The 17,247-nt window shown below is 42.3% G+C and overlaps 1 protein-coding gene across 1 annotated transcript in view; it reads left to right on the top strand.

Moving 5' to 3' along the window:
• Positions 1-17,247, top strand: part of STK32A (serine/threonine kinase 32A) — a 383,738-nt gene that overhangs the window by 339,262 nt on the left and 27,229 nt on the right. Inside the window, exons 9-11 of the mRNA XM_077261153.1 lie at positions 8,227-8,352; positions 9,460-9,588; positions 12,558-12,622. Of these exons, the coding sequence (XP_077117268.1) occupies positions 8,227-8,352; positions 9,460-9,588; positions 12,558-12,622 (320 nt within the window). The remainder of the gene's footprint in view (positions 1-8,226; positions 8,353-9,459; positions 9,589-12,557; positions 12,623-17,247) is intronic.

Below are 17,247 nucleotides of genomic sequence, written 5' to 3'. Positions count from 1 at the left end.
GAAGTAAACCGACGCTTCAGCTCCCGAAAGGCCTCCACGGCCGCAGGAGACCAGTTCACAACATCAGAACCCTTCTTAGTCATATCCGTCAAAGGTTTAACCACGCTGGAGAAATTAGCGATAAAACGACGGTAAAAATTAGCAAAGCCCAAGAACTTCTGCAGGCTCTTAACAGACGTGGGCTGAGTCCAGTCATGAATGGCACGGACCTTGACTGGGTCCATCTCCACAGTAGAAGGGGAAAAAATAAAACCCAAAAAAGAAACCTTCTGTACCCCAAAGATACATTTTGAGCCCTTCACAAATAGAGCATTCTCCCGCAGAACCTGAAACACCATCCTGACCTGGTTCACATGGGACTCCCAATCATCAGAAAAAACCAAGATATCATCCAGATAAATAATCATAAATTTATCCAGATATTTCCGGAAGATGTCATGCATGAAGGACTGAAACACAGAAGGAGCATTAGATAATCCAAAAGGCATCACCAGGTACTCAAAATGACCCTCGGGCGTATTAAATGCCGTTTTCCATTCATCTCCCTGCTTAATGCGCACAAGGTTATACGCACCACGAAGATCTATCTTGGTGAACCAACTGGATCCCTTAATCCGAGCAAACAAATCAGACAACAATGGCAAAGGATACTGAAATTTAACCGTGATCTTATTCAGAAGACGATAATCAATACAAGGTCTCAGAGACCCGTCTTTCTTGCCCACAAAAAAGAATCCTGCACCAAGAGGGGACGAGGATGGGCGAATATGTCCCTTCTCCAAAGACTCCTTTATATAACTCCGCATCGCGGCATGCTCTGGCACAGATAAATTAAAGAGTCGTCCCTTAGGAAACTTACTACCAGGAATCAAATCTATAGCACAATCACAGTCCCTATGAGGAGGAAGGGCACTGGACCTGGCCTCATTAAATACATCCTGAAAGTCTGACAAAAACTCAGGGATCTCAGAAGGAGTAGAAGAAGCAATAGACACCAATGGAGAATCGCCATGAATCCCCTGACACCCCCAACTAGACACAGTCATAGCTTTCCAATCTAAAACTGGATTATGGGCCTGTAACCATGGCAGACCCAAAACGACAACATCATGCATTTTATGCAGTACCAGAAAACGAATCACCTCCTGATGTACAGGAGTCATGCACATGGTCACTTGCGTCCAATACTGAGGTTTATTCTCTGCCAATGGCATAGAATCAATTCCTCTAAGAGGAATAGGATTTTCCAAAGGCTCCAGGACAAAACCGCAGCGCTTGGCAAACGACAAATCTATCAGACTTAAAGCAGCACCAGAATCCACAAAAGCCATAACTGAGTAAGAAGATAATGAACAAATTAAAGTCACCGACAAAATAAACTTAGGCTGAAAAGTACCAATGGCGACAGGATTAACTTTTTTCTTTAAACGTTTAGAGCATGCTGAGATAACATGTGTTGAATCACCACAGTAGAAACACAACCCATTTTGACGTCTATGATTTTGTCGCTCGGCTCTGGTCAAAATTCTGTCACACTGCATAGAATCAGGTGACTGTTCAGACAGCACCGCCAAAGGATTAACAGATTTGCGCTCCCGCAAACGTCGATCAATTTGAATGGCCAGAGCCATTGAATCATTCAGACCTGTAGGGATAGGAAACCCCACCATCACATCTTTAATGGCTTCAGAAAGACCATTTCTGAAATTTGCGGCCAGTGCACACTCATTCCATTGAGTAAGCACGGACCATTTCCGAAATTTTTGGCAATATACCTCAGCTTCTTCCTGACCCTGAGAAATAGCCAGCAACATTTTTTCAGCCTGATTTTCAAGATTAGGCTCCTCATAAAGCAAACCAAGCGCCAGGAAAAACGCATCAAAATTCACCAATGCAGGATCTCCTGGCGCCAGAGAGAAGGCCCAATCCTGAGGGTCGCCGCGCAAGAAGGAAACAACAATCTTAACTTGCTGAGCGGAATCACCAGAGGAACGAGGTTTCAGAGACAGAAACAATTTACAATTATTCCTAAAATTCAGGAATTTAGATCTATCTCCAAAAAACGGCTCAGGAATAGGTATTTTTGGTTCAGACATAGGGCTATGGATAACAAAATCCTGAATGCTTTGCACCCTAGCAGCAAGCTGATCCACACTAGAAGTCAGAGTCTGGACATTCATATCTGCAGCAGAGTTTCAGCCACTCAGAGAAAAAGGGGATGGAAGAAGCTAGGCAAACTGCAACAAAAAAAAAAAAAAACTCAGAACTTCTTTTTAATCCCGCTTCTGCGATGCATTAAACATTTTCTTTTGGCCTGGCATTCTGTTATGATCCCAATGGCAGAGGATGTCTGATATTCTGGCAAGATAGCAAAAATATAAATACTGCTCTAGGGAGGTGGAAACTGGGCTAACCGCATACCTGATCCTAACACAAACAAATAAAAGTAGCCGGTGAACGTGCCTACGGTGGTTCTAGACGTCTCGAGCCAGCCGGAGAACTGACTACCCCTAGAGGGAAAAAATAAGACCTCACTTGCCTCTAGAGAAATTGAACCCCAAAGATATAGAAAGCCCCCAACAAATAATAACGGTGAGGCAAGAGGAAAGCACAAACGTAGAGATGAACTAGATTCAGCAAAGTGAGGCCCAATAGTCTAAATAGCAGAAAATAGATAGTGGACTATGCGGTTAGCAGAAAACCCTACAAAAACATCCACGCTGAACATTCAAGAACCCCCACACCGACTGACGGTGTGGAGGGAGAATATCAGCCCCCTAGAGCTTCCAGCGAGTCAGAAAATCAAATGTAAAGCAAGCTGGACAAAAACACTGAATAATGCAAACGATCCAAATTGTACAAAACAGACTTAGCTTTTCTTGCATGAGGCAGACTGAAAGGAATCCGGAGGAGACCATATAGGTCTGGATACAACGATGCCAGGCAAGAGACTGAGTCCAGAGGAGACTTAAATAGGGAACACCCGCTGCCTAACGACACAGCTGGAGCTCAGGCCTGCAACAAGACATGCCTAACACAATACCGTTAGTGACCACCAGAGGGAGCCCAGAAACACAGTTCACAACAGTCCCCTCTACCTTCTAGAGTACCCCGGGACAGGGATAGTTAGGGTCTAAGCTCCAGGGACAGTTTGAGGCCCCTCTTCCTAACTGAAGACCTTCACAGTGTGACAAATACCTTGAGACTGAGTGACAAGTGGGTTAGAGCATAGTTGAACTGTTGGGTATTGGCAGCGTAGCGAGAGAGCTTGAGTTTTGTGAGACTGCCAGAGAAGTAACGAGTATGAGCGTGGACTCTCCATGAGAGACAGTGGTGATGACAGATTGTGGCAGAGTACAGAAGTTGGTGCAAACCCAGGCACACCAGAGAAGGGACAAAGTTGTGTTGTTCTGAAATGTTGTCAAGTGTGCGCTGTGAGTGTGAGGACATGAAGCAAAAATGGAGAGAGAGATGAATCTATACTGAATAGAGTGCCGCAGTAAACTGCCAATGTGAGAATGAGCATGACAGAGGAACTGGGGAAGTGGCCTGGAATGTGAGACTGATTGACAAGTTTACTGTCTGTAAGTGAAAGACTGTGACTGAGCATGTACAGTATATTATTTCATAAACAGACCACAGTCCTGGCATCCCACTTATTGTTTGGCTTACCCCATAGTTGTCAGGATAAAGTGTGAAGAATATAACTGTACATTAAATAATATGATCTACAATATACTCTCACAGTTTTCCACTTACATGCTTATGCTGAATCAGCTCGAACATTTAGCCTTATATTCATTAAAGGGAATCTGTCAGCAGGATTGTGCACAGTAACCTACAGATAGTGTCAGGTCGGAGCAGACATACTGGTTAAAATGACCACATCTGATGGGGTTGTATGTAAAACTATATACCACATCACTTCATATACCTGAGGAAGGCTCATTCAGAGCAGAAACGTGTTGTGTTTTTTATGTTAGTGCATGAGCACGTAAAAAATATTTTTAGAATAAATTTAATTTTAAACACTCGAGTGTAATATTGTTACTCTGGAACACCACCTGGAGACTGTTCCAGAATCAAGGAGTTTTAGGGATTCCAGTTACAAGAGGGAAGCACCTCCGAAAAATCTTTTTCCACTATAATCAATATTATATATAGTAAATAAAAAATCACCTGTGCTGCAGCATGATCGCATGTGCAATGTGTGTTAAATTGTTTTATTTGATGATTGAAGTAAAGTCATTTTTTTTTTAAAAAAGCCTCCTGTGAGATGCCAGGGGCGCCTGCGCAGTAGCAACTATCTGCAAACACCAATAGATGCTACTGCGCAGGAGCCATCTTACTAGAGTAAAAAGAAAATTGTCTCCACTAAGATGGAGCCAGCCACTCCGGGGCAGTAGCATCTATCGGCAATCTGATAGATGCTCCTGCGCAGGCGCTGGCGGTGCCATCTTTGAGGAGGTAGTTTTTTTCCGTGCGGTCTGGACATGGAGCTCTGCTTGTGTATTTTGGGCATCACGGTAAATGAGGCAGTCAGTCAATGCCCTGAGTTAATGTGCAGGACCTCTTCAGCAAAATATTAGCGTTGGCATAAACGGTCATGTACCAGTAGGTAATTTGTAGTAAAACATGTTTTTTTGTCCTTGGGCTTTTCTCGAACAAATTGCTGCAATTTTTCACTGCAGTTTTGTCCATACAGTAATTACAGGGAATACACAAAAGACAGCAACTTATTTTTTCTATTCATGGCACAACTCTGTAGGTAGGTCATTTTAGTATTTCATATATAGACCACATACAGTATTTGTCGTAGCAATATTTCAGGTCAACTATATTAGGCCGACATGGATGGAAATCGCCGGCCTTACACAGCATACTGTAACACAAGGAGAACTATCAGATTCTGCTCTATGCAGAGGATTTATTTAGGTTTCACCTGAACCTCTTCTTTATTCTGGACTGTACCCCTCACATAGAACAATTAGTAGAAGAGATTCTTATTCTTGGCTATGTATTTTGTAAGCATTGAAGGATCTGGCTGGTTTTCCATCCAGTGAGTGTTTTCCATCTGCAGCAGTCACACTGACCTGCCATTGTGAAGTTTACAGCAATTTTCATTTAATGTTTCCAGCTCCTTATTCTTCCAGTCATTTTCCTTATGGCTTTTGCTGTGTCTTTTCCTCAGCTGTGTAATTCACATAATCACAAAACAGATTATTTCCTACAATTACCTGGGGAGCCCGGAACATTTACTTGTCCCAACTGCCTGCCTATGTATCATTCACATCAAAGCCGTACAATCTACCTTGTCACATACTGAAAACACCATTGTTCCCCGCACGTAAACAAGTAAAGCCACAGTATAGATTATCGGTAAAGAAAACAGCATGTGGTTTGATGGATTTTTGTTCATTTTTTTTTAGACTTCTCCAAACTAAAATGTAAAAAAACGTACAGTGTAATCACCATGTTTTCCTCGGTAATAAAGAATTGAGTGGAGGTGCCGCACTGAAACAAACAGACTCCTGAGCAATGGGCAAAAATGGATGATTTCCTTTTAGATGCAACATGTACATGAATCTAAGAACTGATTTACATCCATATTATTGGATTTGGATGGCTCAGTATAGCCTTAGAATTATACAGGACCATAAAGAACCACCGATAGACCTCTTTGGGGCCTAACAATACTTTCTATGTCTCCAGGTTCAGGTTCAATAATTTGCTGCCATGTGGCTTTTATCTGGCTGTGTCAGGCATTGCACTTATTGAGATGTTCTCCCCTTAAAACAATGCTTTTAATGAAGAATAGCTTCATACATACTACATTCAGTGGAGCATGCTATGTATGGTATAAAACCATTGGTATGCCTATACGAGCAATCTGAGCCCTCAGGAGGTACAGTATAGGCACTCATGCACTGTGCATGCAGGACTGCATCTGCCTTCAAGTAAACCTGTCATCAGGATTTTGCTAAGTAAACTACACGCATTGTCAGGTAGGCGCTGTTATGCTGATTAAAATTATATCTGGGTTGAAGACATCCGTCTTGTGGTTGTTGTTTAATCTGTGTTGGCAGTTTTGAGTTAATGAGATGCTCGTCCTCAGGAGTGGGCCTGTGGGAGGGGCTTTTTTGTGCTCTCGCCTCGTCATTCTTATGGGCTTAAATGACAGGTCACGGCACCTTAAGTGACCTGCCTCCTACTTTAAATACTGTGTCTGCAATTTAATACTGTGATATTAAAAAAAAAATTTTGTCCAGCAAAATGGTGCTTCTGGCGTAGTATCTATCGGCAAGCGATGCTCTCAATATGTGCATGCGCCACCCTATGTGCTCCGAGGACAAGTGCTGGAGCTTTTCTATGATCAGTGGTGATGATTTTCTCTTTTTGTGTGTGGAGCGCCCCCAGACGCAGGGCCATGGGGTACTCTTTACCGGGCCTCTCTGTCTCAGTTCTGGGGTTGTCACGGTGGCTAGACCTGGTCCGTGACCCTGCTAAGGGGCGTCCAATGAAAGATGTGATGGTGGTGCATGGTGCAAGTCGCGATGAATAACGAGGACATAGGGTTGCAGTCTCTTTACCTCTTTACTGAAGGCTTCAGGATCCTTAATCCAGAGTACTGCTAACAGGGCTGGCTGAGACCAGCCGGTCCGAAGGCACATCCAGGGTTTCCTTTACAGGTGGAAATCAGTGCCTTCCTTCTAGCGCCTGTGTGTTGCAGTACCTCCCTGCTGAGCACCACGGAATAGTCCTCACAACTGTTGTGTCTGATTCTGATGTTCTTCTCTCACAACTCATATCTCTTCTGATGTTCTTTCTCCATCCCCCAGATGATATGGCTAGGACGCACCCGTATGACGGGTAGGCCTGGAGTTCTTCCGGGACCCTAGCGTTGCCCCTCTCCCACAGTTGCCCCCTATGTCTGCTTAGGTGATTTAGGTGAGACAGCCAACCTAAAATTAACTGTCCTGCTGCTGTTTGAAGTATTGCTTGGAGCCTAATACTTCCTTGGCGTTCCGGCCACCGGCTACGCGCCTCAGTAGGATGTTGCCTTGATCTTACGGCACGACTCCTACTGGCTTTATCTCCTTTTTGCTGCGATCTCGTTTCTCACTTCTCCACAGTAAACCTTGCTTCTTTTCCTTTCTTAGGATGACACCGCATTCAAGTGCAGGCGCGGCTCCATAACGTTCTGTTCTGTTCGCTAGGCCACTGTCAGGATCCCACCCCTGACAGAGACCCCCCTGAATCTTCCCCTGCAACACCCTCTGCCACAGGATGTGGCCTGGATCCAACCCAGTCAGCTTCTGACTAACTTCCTATCCAGCCCCCAGTTTTACCAGATTGTGAGGAGTCGCCTAATACATAGAACCCTTTGCTCCCCCTGGTGGCCAGAGTGTGAAGTGTAAAGTGTGACTGTGATACCTGGTCAGGTGAACTCCTTAAGTGCCATCAGAAGTACCATCACTCCCCTTAGCGGCGGAGCGTCAGTACTGCAACGACCAGGACTCTGGGGCGCTGCATGTGCGCTCCCGGACTGATCTTTGGAACACAGTGGGCGGCGCTGGTGCAAATCAGATTGAGAGCATTGTTTGACAATAGAAGCTATTGGGCATGGGCCGAAGTCATTTTGTTGGAGCCAAAAAGTTTTTTAGAATACCGCAGTATTAAATGCACAGTTGCTGTATTTAAAGTAGGGCGCAGGTCACTGAAGGTTGAGTGACCTGTCATTTAAGCTCAGAAGGATGATGATAAGGTCAGAGCACCAAAAAAGGAACCACCCACAGGTCACCCCGAAGCACTAGAATCTCATTAACTCAAACCTGCAAACAAATATTAAACAAGAACCACAAGACGGATTATTTTCAACTCTAGTATCATTTTAATCAGTGCAACAGTGACAACCTGACAATGCCTATAGTTTACTTAGCAAAATCCTGGTGACCGGTTCGCTTTAAACAAGTTTGTCTATAGTTTCTCTTAGAGAGTGTTGGGCAGACTAGGTTTGGCTAGTATTATTTGGTGCTCACTTTTAAAGAAATTCTCAACATATCAGTTTACTCTGGGTCATATGACTGCATCTAATTCCTTTGGTGAGAGATCCAAAGATACCACCTTCTGCTCTGAAGATAGTCATTGATGAAGTGATCACACATGATTATGTTACTAGTTGCACCCGTATGGAAATCCTATTGATATATGTTTTATATATTGCAGTTGTTAGACAGAAATCCAGAGGAACGCTTTTCATGCTTCACTGACATCCAGAACTTTCCAAGTTTATCAGATATTAACTGGGATGCAGTACTGCAGAAAAAAATGATTCCAGAATTTACACCTACGGTAAGATCAGAGTTTACAGTTGTGCTCATAATGCTACTACAGCAATATTCCTTATCAGAGCTGTTAAAATTGCTTCTTTATGGTTTCAGTATTTTATACATGTTCAGACATACTTAACTTCTTACAACATACTGTGAAATATGAAATGACAATGATGGGCATCACTCAGTATCAACCTACATCATATCATAAGTAACAACTTAGGAAGAAAGGAAGTATGCAAACAAGGGAGATACTTTGGTTAATCCCTTGTTTGGATACTTCCTTTCTTCCTTTTTAGTTTTTACTATGAGATATAATATTGACTATTATCTATTTTAGTGCCTCCATGTTCATATTAGTTTATTATTATTGCATTTTATTGTTGCACAGTGATTAATACATATCTACTGGGTTGTCATGATTTAATTGTTTTCCATCATGACGTTATATGGTGTTTAATAAAATGTATTGTCCGGTATCTCTGGGTGTGCACTTAAAAAAAATAAAAAAATGTGCCTAAGCACTAACAGGCAGGTAGTTGCTACCTACCTGCCTGTTGTGGTTGGCGCCGTTCTCCGCTGGCACAGAGCTGTCACAATCTTCCGCTGATGTTATGCCAACAGAAAGGCAGTTTATATTCCTGTTGACAGGGTGGGACTACTGGTGTCATGTTGATTGATAGTTGCCTACCCTCTGCCTAATTGGGGAAAGCTGGCTGTAAATCAGCATGACTCTAGTAGTCCCGCCCTGTCAACAGGAAGAGAAATTGCTGCTAAGGAAGTAGCTGAATCTCTGGGAGGAGTGGTCATTGATTATCGCAGGGTTCAACAGAGAGGTAGTTGCCTACCTACATGGCAGCTACATGGCTGTAATGCTCAGGCATACTATTTTTTTTTAAATTCCGGATATCCTCTCTAATTTACAATTCTGGCGTATTCTCTTTTATGAATCGGGGCCCTAGGTATTTAAGATATAAATTATTACTCTAAATTATCAGAGATTTTTCATACTAGCAGCATATGCCACAGTGATGATCAGCATGGGTCTGACATCTGGTACTACCATCAATAGAATGAAGGATAACATTGCAAATTATTAATTGTCTTTTATCTGTTATATAACCAGAAAGGACGACTGAACTGTGATCCAACATTTGAACTTGAAGAGATGATACTAGAATCAAAGCCTTTGCACAAGAAAAAAAAGAGACTGGCCAAAAAAGTGAAGGATAATGGAAAAAGTCGTACAACAACGGTAAGAGAAAAAAACTGTTTTCTAGGAATATGTTTAACAGAATAAAGGTGGCTTGAGCCCCTAATAACAAAATCTAGGTTTCTGAAACACATGAGCCATGATGCACTGTCATTACACGAGGGTGTTTTTGCCGGTTGTCTTTGCGATAACTGTACAAACCATACTTACCACTACTAATTACAGTTTGCAGTAAATATCGGCAGGTTTTTTTTCTGCATGACTTTTTACAGATGTCTGATTCAGTTTGGCAGCTACATTAGGGGCCAGGTTCCAATATGGAGACATTGATGAATGGGACAAGTAAATTACATTGGGAACACTTAAATTCCTGAAGATAGATATGAAGCCACTTAACTTAAGTGCTTTTTAATTCTATTCCATAAGCAAAACATTAATTACTTTGTAAATGATCAGCAAAAGATAATTAATTCCAGTTTACCATTCTATTATTAACTGAAAGTGGCTTTCCTTCACAATGACTTATGAATTACATATCCAGTTTTGTTAATGGTGACGATTGCAAGCTTACCGACTTGTCACTTTCCATTTCTTCAGTCACTACCCATACACTCATATGACAGACTTGCTTTAGTATATCCGAGTGTGTCAGTTCAGTTTTAATCTCATGGAGTACGTCTGTTTCCATCACTCTGTGCATGTTGCATTATTTTTCTGGTAAAAAAGGACATTAACTAATGAATCTTTAAAGCACCACTCCAGAGAGTTTTTTTTTTAACCCATTAGGGACAGAGCCAATTTTGTACTTGATGACCAGGCCAATTTTTACAATTCTGACCACTGTCATTTTATGAGGTTATAGCTCTGAAACACCTCAATGGATCCCAATGATTCTGAGACTTTTTTTGTGACATATTGTACTTCATGTTAGTGGTAAAATTTCTTCGCTATGACTTGCGTCTATTTATGAAAAAAACGGAAATTTGGCAAAAAATTTGAAACTTTAGCAATTTTCAAACTTTTAATTTGCGTGCCCTTAAATCATATCACACAAAATAGTTAATAAATAACATTTCCCACATGTCTACGTCACCTCAGCACAGTTTTGGAAAAAAAAAATTTTTGGTTAGGACAATATAAGGGTTAAAAGTTGACCACTGATTTCTCATTTTTCTAACAAAATTTACAAACCATTTTTTTAGGGACCACCTCACATTTGAAGTCAGTTTGGAGGGGTCAATCTAACAGAAAATACCCAAAGGTAACACCATTCTAAAGACTGCACCCCTCAAGGTGTGCAAAATCACATTCAAGAAGTTTATTAACCCTTCAGGTGCTTCACGAGAACTAAAGCAATGTGGAAGGAAAAAATGGACATTTTACTTTTTTCACAAAAAAGGGTATAAAGAGAAATTGGACCACAAAATTTGTTGTGCAATTTCTCCTGAGTACGCTGATACCCCGTATGTGGAGGAAAGCCACTGTTTTGGCGCATGGCAGGGCTCAGAAGGGAGGGAGCATAGTTTTACTTTTTGAATGGAAAATTGGCTGGAATCAATGGTGGGCACCCTGTTGCGTTTGGAGACCGCCTGATGTACCTAAACAGTGGAAACCCCCCCAATTCTAACTCCAACCCTAACACAGCCCTAACCCCAACCCTAACATCAACATACCCCTAACCCTAATCCCAACCCTAACCCCAACACCACAACCCTAACCCCAACACAACCCTAATTCCAATACAACTTTAGCCCCAACACTATCGACAACCCTACTATAGCCCCAACCCTAACCATAGCCCTAACCATAGCCCCAACCCTAACCGTAGCCCCAACCCTAACCCTAGCCCAACGCTAGTCCAACCCTAGCCCTAGCTCTAACCCCCAACCCTAACTCTAACCCTTCTCCAACCTTAACCCTAGCTCCAACCATAACCCTAGCTCTAATCCCAACCCTAACCCTAGCCCCAACCCTAACCCTAATGGAAATGTTTTTTAAAAATACCTTTTTTTATTTCATTATTTTTACCTAACTAAGAAAGTCATAAAGGGGTGCTTGATTTACTTTTTTAATTTTAATCACTGTGATAGACCATATCACAGTGATCAAACTGAAGCAATAGGAAAAATCTCCTATTGTTGCCGGGTGCCAGCCGGCAAAGCTTGAGGGGCACACTGTGCATGTGCCCTCCATTTTGTTCCTGGAAGAAGACGCCGAGGGCTGGGGGACAGAGCCAGGGGACACCAGAAGTACCGGAGGGGCTCAGACGACCCCATTTCTCTCACCTCTCTCCTCTGATGTGCTAGATCATATCAGAGGAGAGAGAAATAAATGGGAAATTAGACTATTTTTTGCAGTCGCCATTATTCGGTGAATAACAGTGATCGCAACACTGGGGATGGTAAAAACCGGCCCGACGCTGGGGGCGCTATAACCTTATTTCTCAGCGCCATTAAAAAGCAGTTCTAAGGAATAAGTACGCTTAACTGCCACCATTAAAAGGTGTATCAGCAGTCATTAAGGGATTAAATGCTGTGCTGAAGTGGTGTCATCTAAGATCCCTGACATTAGTGTTGCGGGACTCTATTCAGCAGAGCTCACACACAGTCTCTTCCTGTAGCCACAGCTCTACCTCCAAGCTATATGCCTACAGGAGAGAGGGTATATAATAGCTTGGAGGCAGAGCTGTGGCTACAGGAAGAGATTGTGTGTGAGCTCTACTGATTAGAGCCCCGCCCATCCACACAGCAAGCGACGCCCACCTGTCAGATTCCTGCCAGAGATTACATGACCAAGAGAGCAGCTCAGGTTATGGAAGGATTTGTAACAGGATGTTATTTATTCAAGTAAAACAAGAGACTTATAAAATAGTGACCAACCCCTTTAAGTTAAAATTGGCTACATATCTATTTTGATATTTGTATGCTTGGAGAAGTCGTTTTTAGCTTATTAAATGCTTTATTCTTTTCTTTATTGCTCTCCTACCTGGATTGTACTTTGTAATATTGAAGAATGGCAATTTGCAAGAACATTTAGATACCGTGGAGAGAGATTTCATTGTTTTCAACCGAGAGAAGTAAGTATAGAATGATACCTGCAATAAATGATAGACTAGTCTTTTGCTTCCTTACCAGTGTGGATAATGAGCTTTTTTTTTTTTAAATTTGTTTATTAAACAACAACAAAATTAAGACATACATGGTTGGCATATATTCAGATCAGAACATATACAGTCATCCTAATATCTATGAAGAAAACAATTAAATTAGCTCAAGATATTACAGTATGTCTAAAGTAGTTACTTAAGACTTAAAGCTTAAAACTTAAAACAATCCTACTGCCATAACAATCTCCATCCCATTAGTAATTCAGTATTAGAACGTAGTGCGAGCTGATGCCAAATCCACCTTAAACTCTATCAAATTGGAGCTAGGCCATTACCCGTGTGATGACATAGTGAGGTACGACGAGTTCCATACATCCCAAATTTTATTACATTTCCCTAAACAGCCCCGATTCTGGTATAAAGTTCGTTCATAAGGTATGACTGAGTTTACCAACTTCACCCAGGCTCTGAGAGATGGATGTGTGTTGTCCATCCAACGTAAGGCTATCATTTTCCTTGCTAAGAAAAGTGTCTCTCTCAAAAAAATTTGGACATGATGTCCCCATATCTCTTCCTCCAAAACTCCAAATAAACACACTAATGGTTTCAAAGGAACTGGAATGTGTACAAGGGAGGACAACAACGAAGTCACCTCTTTCCAGAAAGATAGGATAATTGGACAACCCCATATCATGTGTATAAAATCTGCATCCATTGAATGGCATCTAAGGCATTCTGAAGATTGAGACCACCCTATTTTGAATAATCATAACGGGGTTAAGTATGATTGGTGTATCATATACATTTGGATCATTTTATTGTTAGCCGAAGGGGATACTTTGGTTGGGGACTCAAGAATTGTTTCCCAGTCCTCATCTTGAAGATCAGGAACCAGAAGTTTCCACTTTTCTTTAATTGGAAGTAAAGCAGAGTCAGCGCCCGTGGATAACATATATGTATATAGTGCAGAGATAAGACCACGGAGTCCCTGCGACTTAGGGTATGTGCACACGTTGCGGATTTCTTGCAGAAATTTCCTGAAGAAAACCGGAAATTTTCTGCAAGAAATCCGCATATTTTTTTTTTGCGTTTTTTTTCCGTTTTTTTTGCGTTTTTTTAGCATTCTGCAAGTGTAATTAGCTTGCAGAATGCTAAAGTTTTCCAAGCGATCTGTAGCATCGCTTGGAAAACTGACTGACAAGTTGGTCACACTTGTCAAACATAGCGTTTGACAAGTGTGACCAACTTGTTACTATAGATGCTGCTTTTGCAGCATCTATAGTAAAAGATAGAACGTTTAAAAATAATAAAAAAAATAAAAAAAATGCTTATACTCACCCGCAGACATCAGATCTCCTCACCGGCGTCCGTTCCTATAGCTGATGTGTGCGCGCAGGGCCTTCCATGACGTCACGGTCACGTGAGCGGTCTCGGCCAATCACAGGACAGTGACGTCATTCGGCAAGGTCCTTCACCGCACACCAGCTACAGGAAGTCAGGAACCGAAGCCAGCGTGCAGCACAGAGGCGGGAACACTTCGGGGGCCATCAGAGGGTGAGTATAGGACTATTTTTTATTTTAATTCTTATTTTTTTACCAATTATATGGTGCCCAGTGCGTGGAGGAGAGTCTCCTCTCCTCCACCCTGGGTACCAACCGCACATAATCTGCTTACTTCCCGCATGGTGTGCACAGCCCCGTGCGGGAAGTAAGCAGATCAATGGACCCCTAGGTGTGCGGAATCCCCTGCAATTCCGTATTTTAATGAACATGTTGCTTTTTTTTCCGCGATGCGCTTTTTTCGCGGAAAAAAAGGCTACATTTGCACAAAAAATGCGGAATACACTGAAAATAATGGGAGGCATATGTTAGCGTTTTTTCCGCGTTTTTATCACGTTTTTATAGCGAAAAAACGCGAAAAAAACGCGAAAAATACTGAACGTGTGCACATGGCCTTAAGGATCCCTATCAATGGGAAGGATGATATTTGTTGCGTCACATTTATACTGTGTACTAGATGGTGGCCTGATTCTAACGCATCGGGTATTCTTGAATATGTATGTAGTTTATTTATGAAGTTTTCAGAATAATGCAATTTATACACAGGATTCGGCTGGCCGTGACCAATTAGCGAAGCGTGGTTCAAATTCCGTGCCAATTCGCGGGTGGACTGCGCCTGTCGCTGATTGTTCGTGGTCGGGCGTGACCAATCAGTGAAGCCAAGACCGGCCCCAGGTTTTTGAGGGCCCCGGGTGAAAGAGTCTCAGTGGGCCCCCCTCTTTAACACATACCACGATTCATGATGCACAGATACAGCAGAGAAATATAGCACAGCCAAGTAGCATATAACACAGCCCACCTAGTATATAACACAGCCACGCAGTATATAGCACAGCCATGTAGTATATTGCCCAGCCACGTAGTATATAGCACAGCCCACATAGTAAATAGCACAGCCACGTAGTATATAGCACAGACATATAGTATATTGCCCAGCCAAGTAGTATATTGCCCAGCCACGTAGTATATTGCCCAGCCATGTAGTATATAGCACAGACACGTAGTATATTGCACAGCCACGTAATATATTGCACAGCCACGTAGTATATTGCACAGCCACGTAATATATTGCACAGCCACGTAGTATATAGCAAAGTCACATAGTATATAGCACAGAGACGTAGTATATAACACTGCCCATGCAGTATATAACCCAGGCCACGTAGTATAGAGCACAGCAATGTAGTATATTGCCCAGCCACGTAATATATACCACAGCCACGTAGTATATAGCACAGCCAACATAGTATATAGCACAGAGATGTAGTATATAACACAGCCCACGCAGTATCTAACACAGCCCACGTAGTATATAGCAATGTGGGCACCATATCCCTGTTAAAAAAAGAATTAAAATTAAAAATAGTTATATACTCACCTTCCCTCGGCCCCCGGATCCAGCCCAGGAGTTTACCGATGCTCCTCGCGATGCTCTGGTCCCAAGAGTGCAGTGCAGTCTCGCAAGATGATGATGTAGCGGTCTTGCGAGACTGCTACGTCATCATCTCACGAGACCGCAATGCATGGACCGGACCGTCGCGAGGAGTGGGAAAGGCGCTGGAAGGTGAGTATATAATGATTTTTTATTTTTTTCAACATTAGATCTTTTTACTATTGATGCTGCATAGGCAGCATCAATAGTAAAAAGTTGGTCACACAGGGTTAATAGCAGCATTAACAGACTGCGTTACACCTTGGCATAATGCGGTCCTTTAACGTTGCCATTAACCCTGTGTGAGCGCTGACTGGAGGGGAGTATGGAGTGGGCCCTGATGGCAGGGGAGTAGGGAGCGGCCGCACAGTGCTCGCCGCTGATTGGTCATGGCCGTTTGACCGCAACCAGTCAGCGACTTGGGATTTCTGTGACAGACAGACAGAAAGACGGAAGTGACCCTTAGACAGTTATATAGTACATATGTGATTGGATCGCGGTACTAAGCTGCAAAGAGCAAAACAATTGGGATTTAGGGACATTATATTTAATTTGCATTTGTTCAATAGACATCAGAACGCCCTGCTCATATAAATCATTAATTGAAGAAACACCATATAACATCCAGAACTGAGCTGATGGATGATTCAATAACCTTGGGAAATATTCATTATTCCATAATGGCATTTCGGCTACAATTCCATCAAAGTGGAGTACTTTTTTTACCTGTTTCCAAATCAATCGCGCCAACCGGAGTAGAGGTAGTAATTTAGGGGAATTAGGTTTATTTCTAAAAAACCCAATGGGCAATCAATCCTTGCAACATGAGCCAAATGGCTCTCTAAGTTTGGTAAACAACCCCCAGGCATCCATTTACTAGCTCTAAGTTAGCCGGCCAAATAGTACAGAAAAAAGTCTGGTAGCGCCGCTCCTCCCATTTGTTTAGATCTATGTAGGGCAGATAACTTAAGCTTATGTCTAGCCTTCCCCCATATAAAGGACGACGTTAGAGAGTTTAAGCTTGAGAAAAAGGATTTAGGAACCGATGCAGCACTATGTTGGAGGGAATAATTGAGCTTCGGAAGTAGTATCATTTTAACCAGATTTATGCGTCCAGAAACTGACAACGGTAATTTACTCAAAACAATGAACTTGTGCTTGACTAGGTCTAGCTACGGGAAAATATTGAGCTGTAGATCAAGTCCACTGCATTTTGATATAATTATTCCCAAGTATTTAAAATTAGGGTAATAGGAATAACATTTCAAGATGATATGTTGGAATGCGGGAGAGAGGCATTAACCCCTTCACCCCCGGAGCTTTTTCCGTTTTTCCGTTTTCGTTTTTCGCTCCCCTCCTTCCCAGAGCCATAACTTTTTTATTTTTCCGTCAATTTGGCCATGTGAGGGCTTATTTTTTGCGGGACGAGTTGTACTTTTGAACGACATCATTGGTTTTAGCATGTCGTGTACTAGAAAACGGGAAAAAAATTCCAAGTGCAGTGAAATTGCAAAAAAAGTGCAATCCCACACTTGTTTTTTGCTTGCCTATTTTGCTAGGTTCACTAAATGCTAAAACTGACCTGCCATTATGATTCTCCAGG

The sequence above is a fragment of the Ranitomeya variabilis genome, chromosome 5 (genome assembly GCF_051348905.1).
Source record: "Ranitomeya variabilis isolate aRanVar5 chromosome 5, aRanVar5.hap1, whole genome shotgun sequence".
Classification (NCBI taxonomy): domain Eukaryota; kingdom Metazoa; phylum Chordata; class Amphibia; order Anura; family Dendrobatidae; genus Ranitomeya; species Ranitomeya variabilis.
The sequence above is the reverse complement of the archived record's forward strand: the minus strand, read 5'-3'. Positions and strand labels throughout refer to the sequence as shown.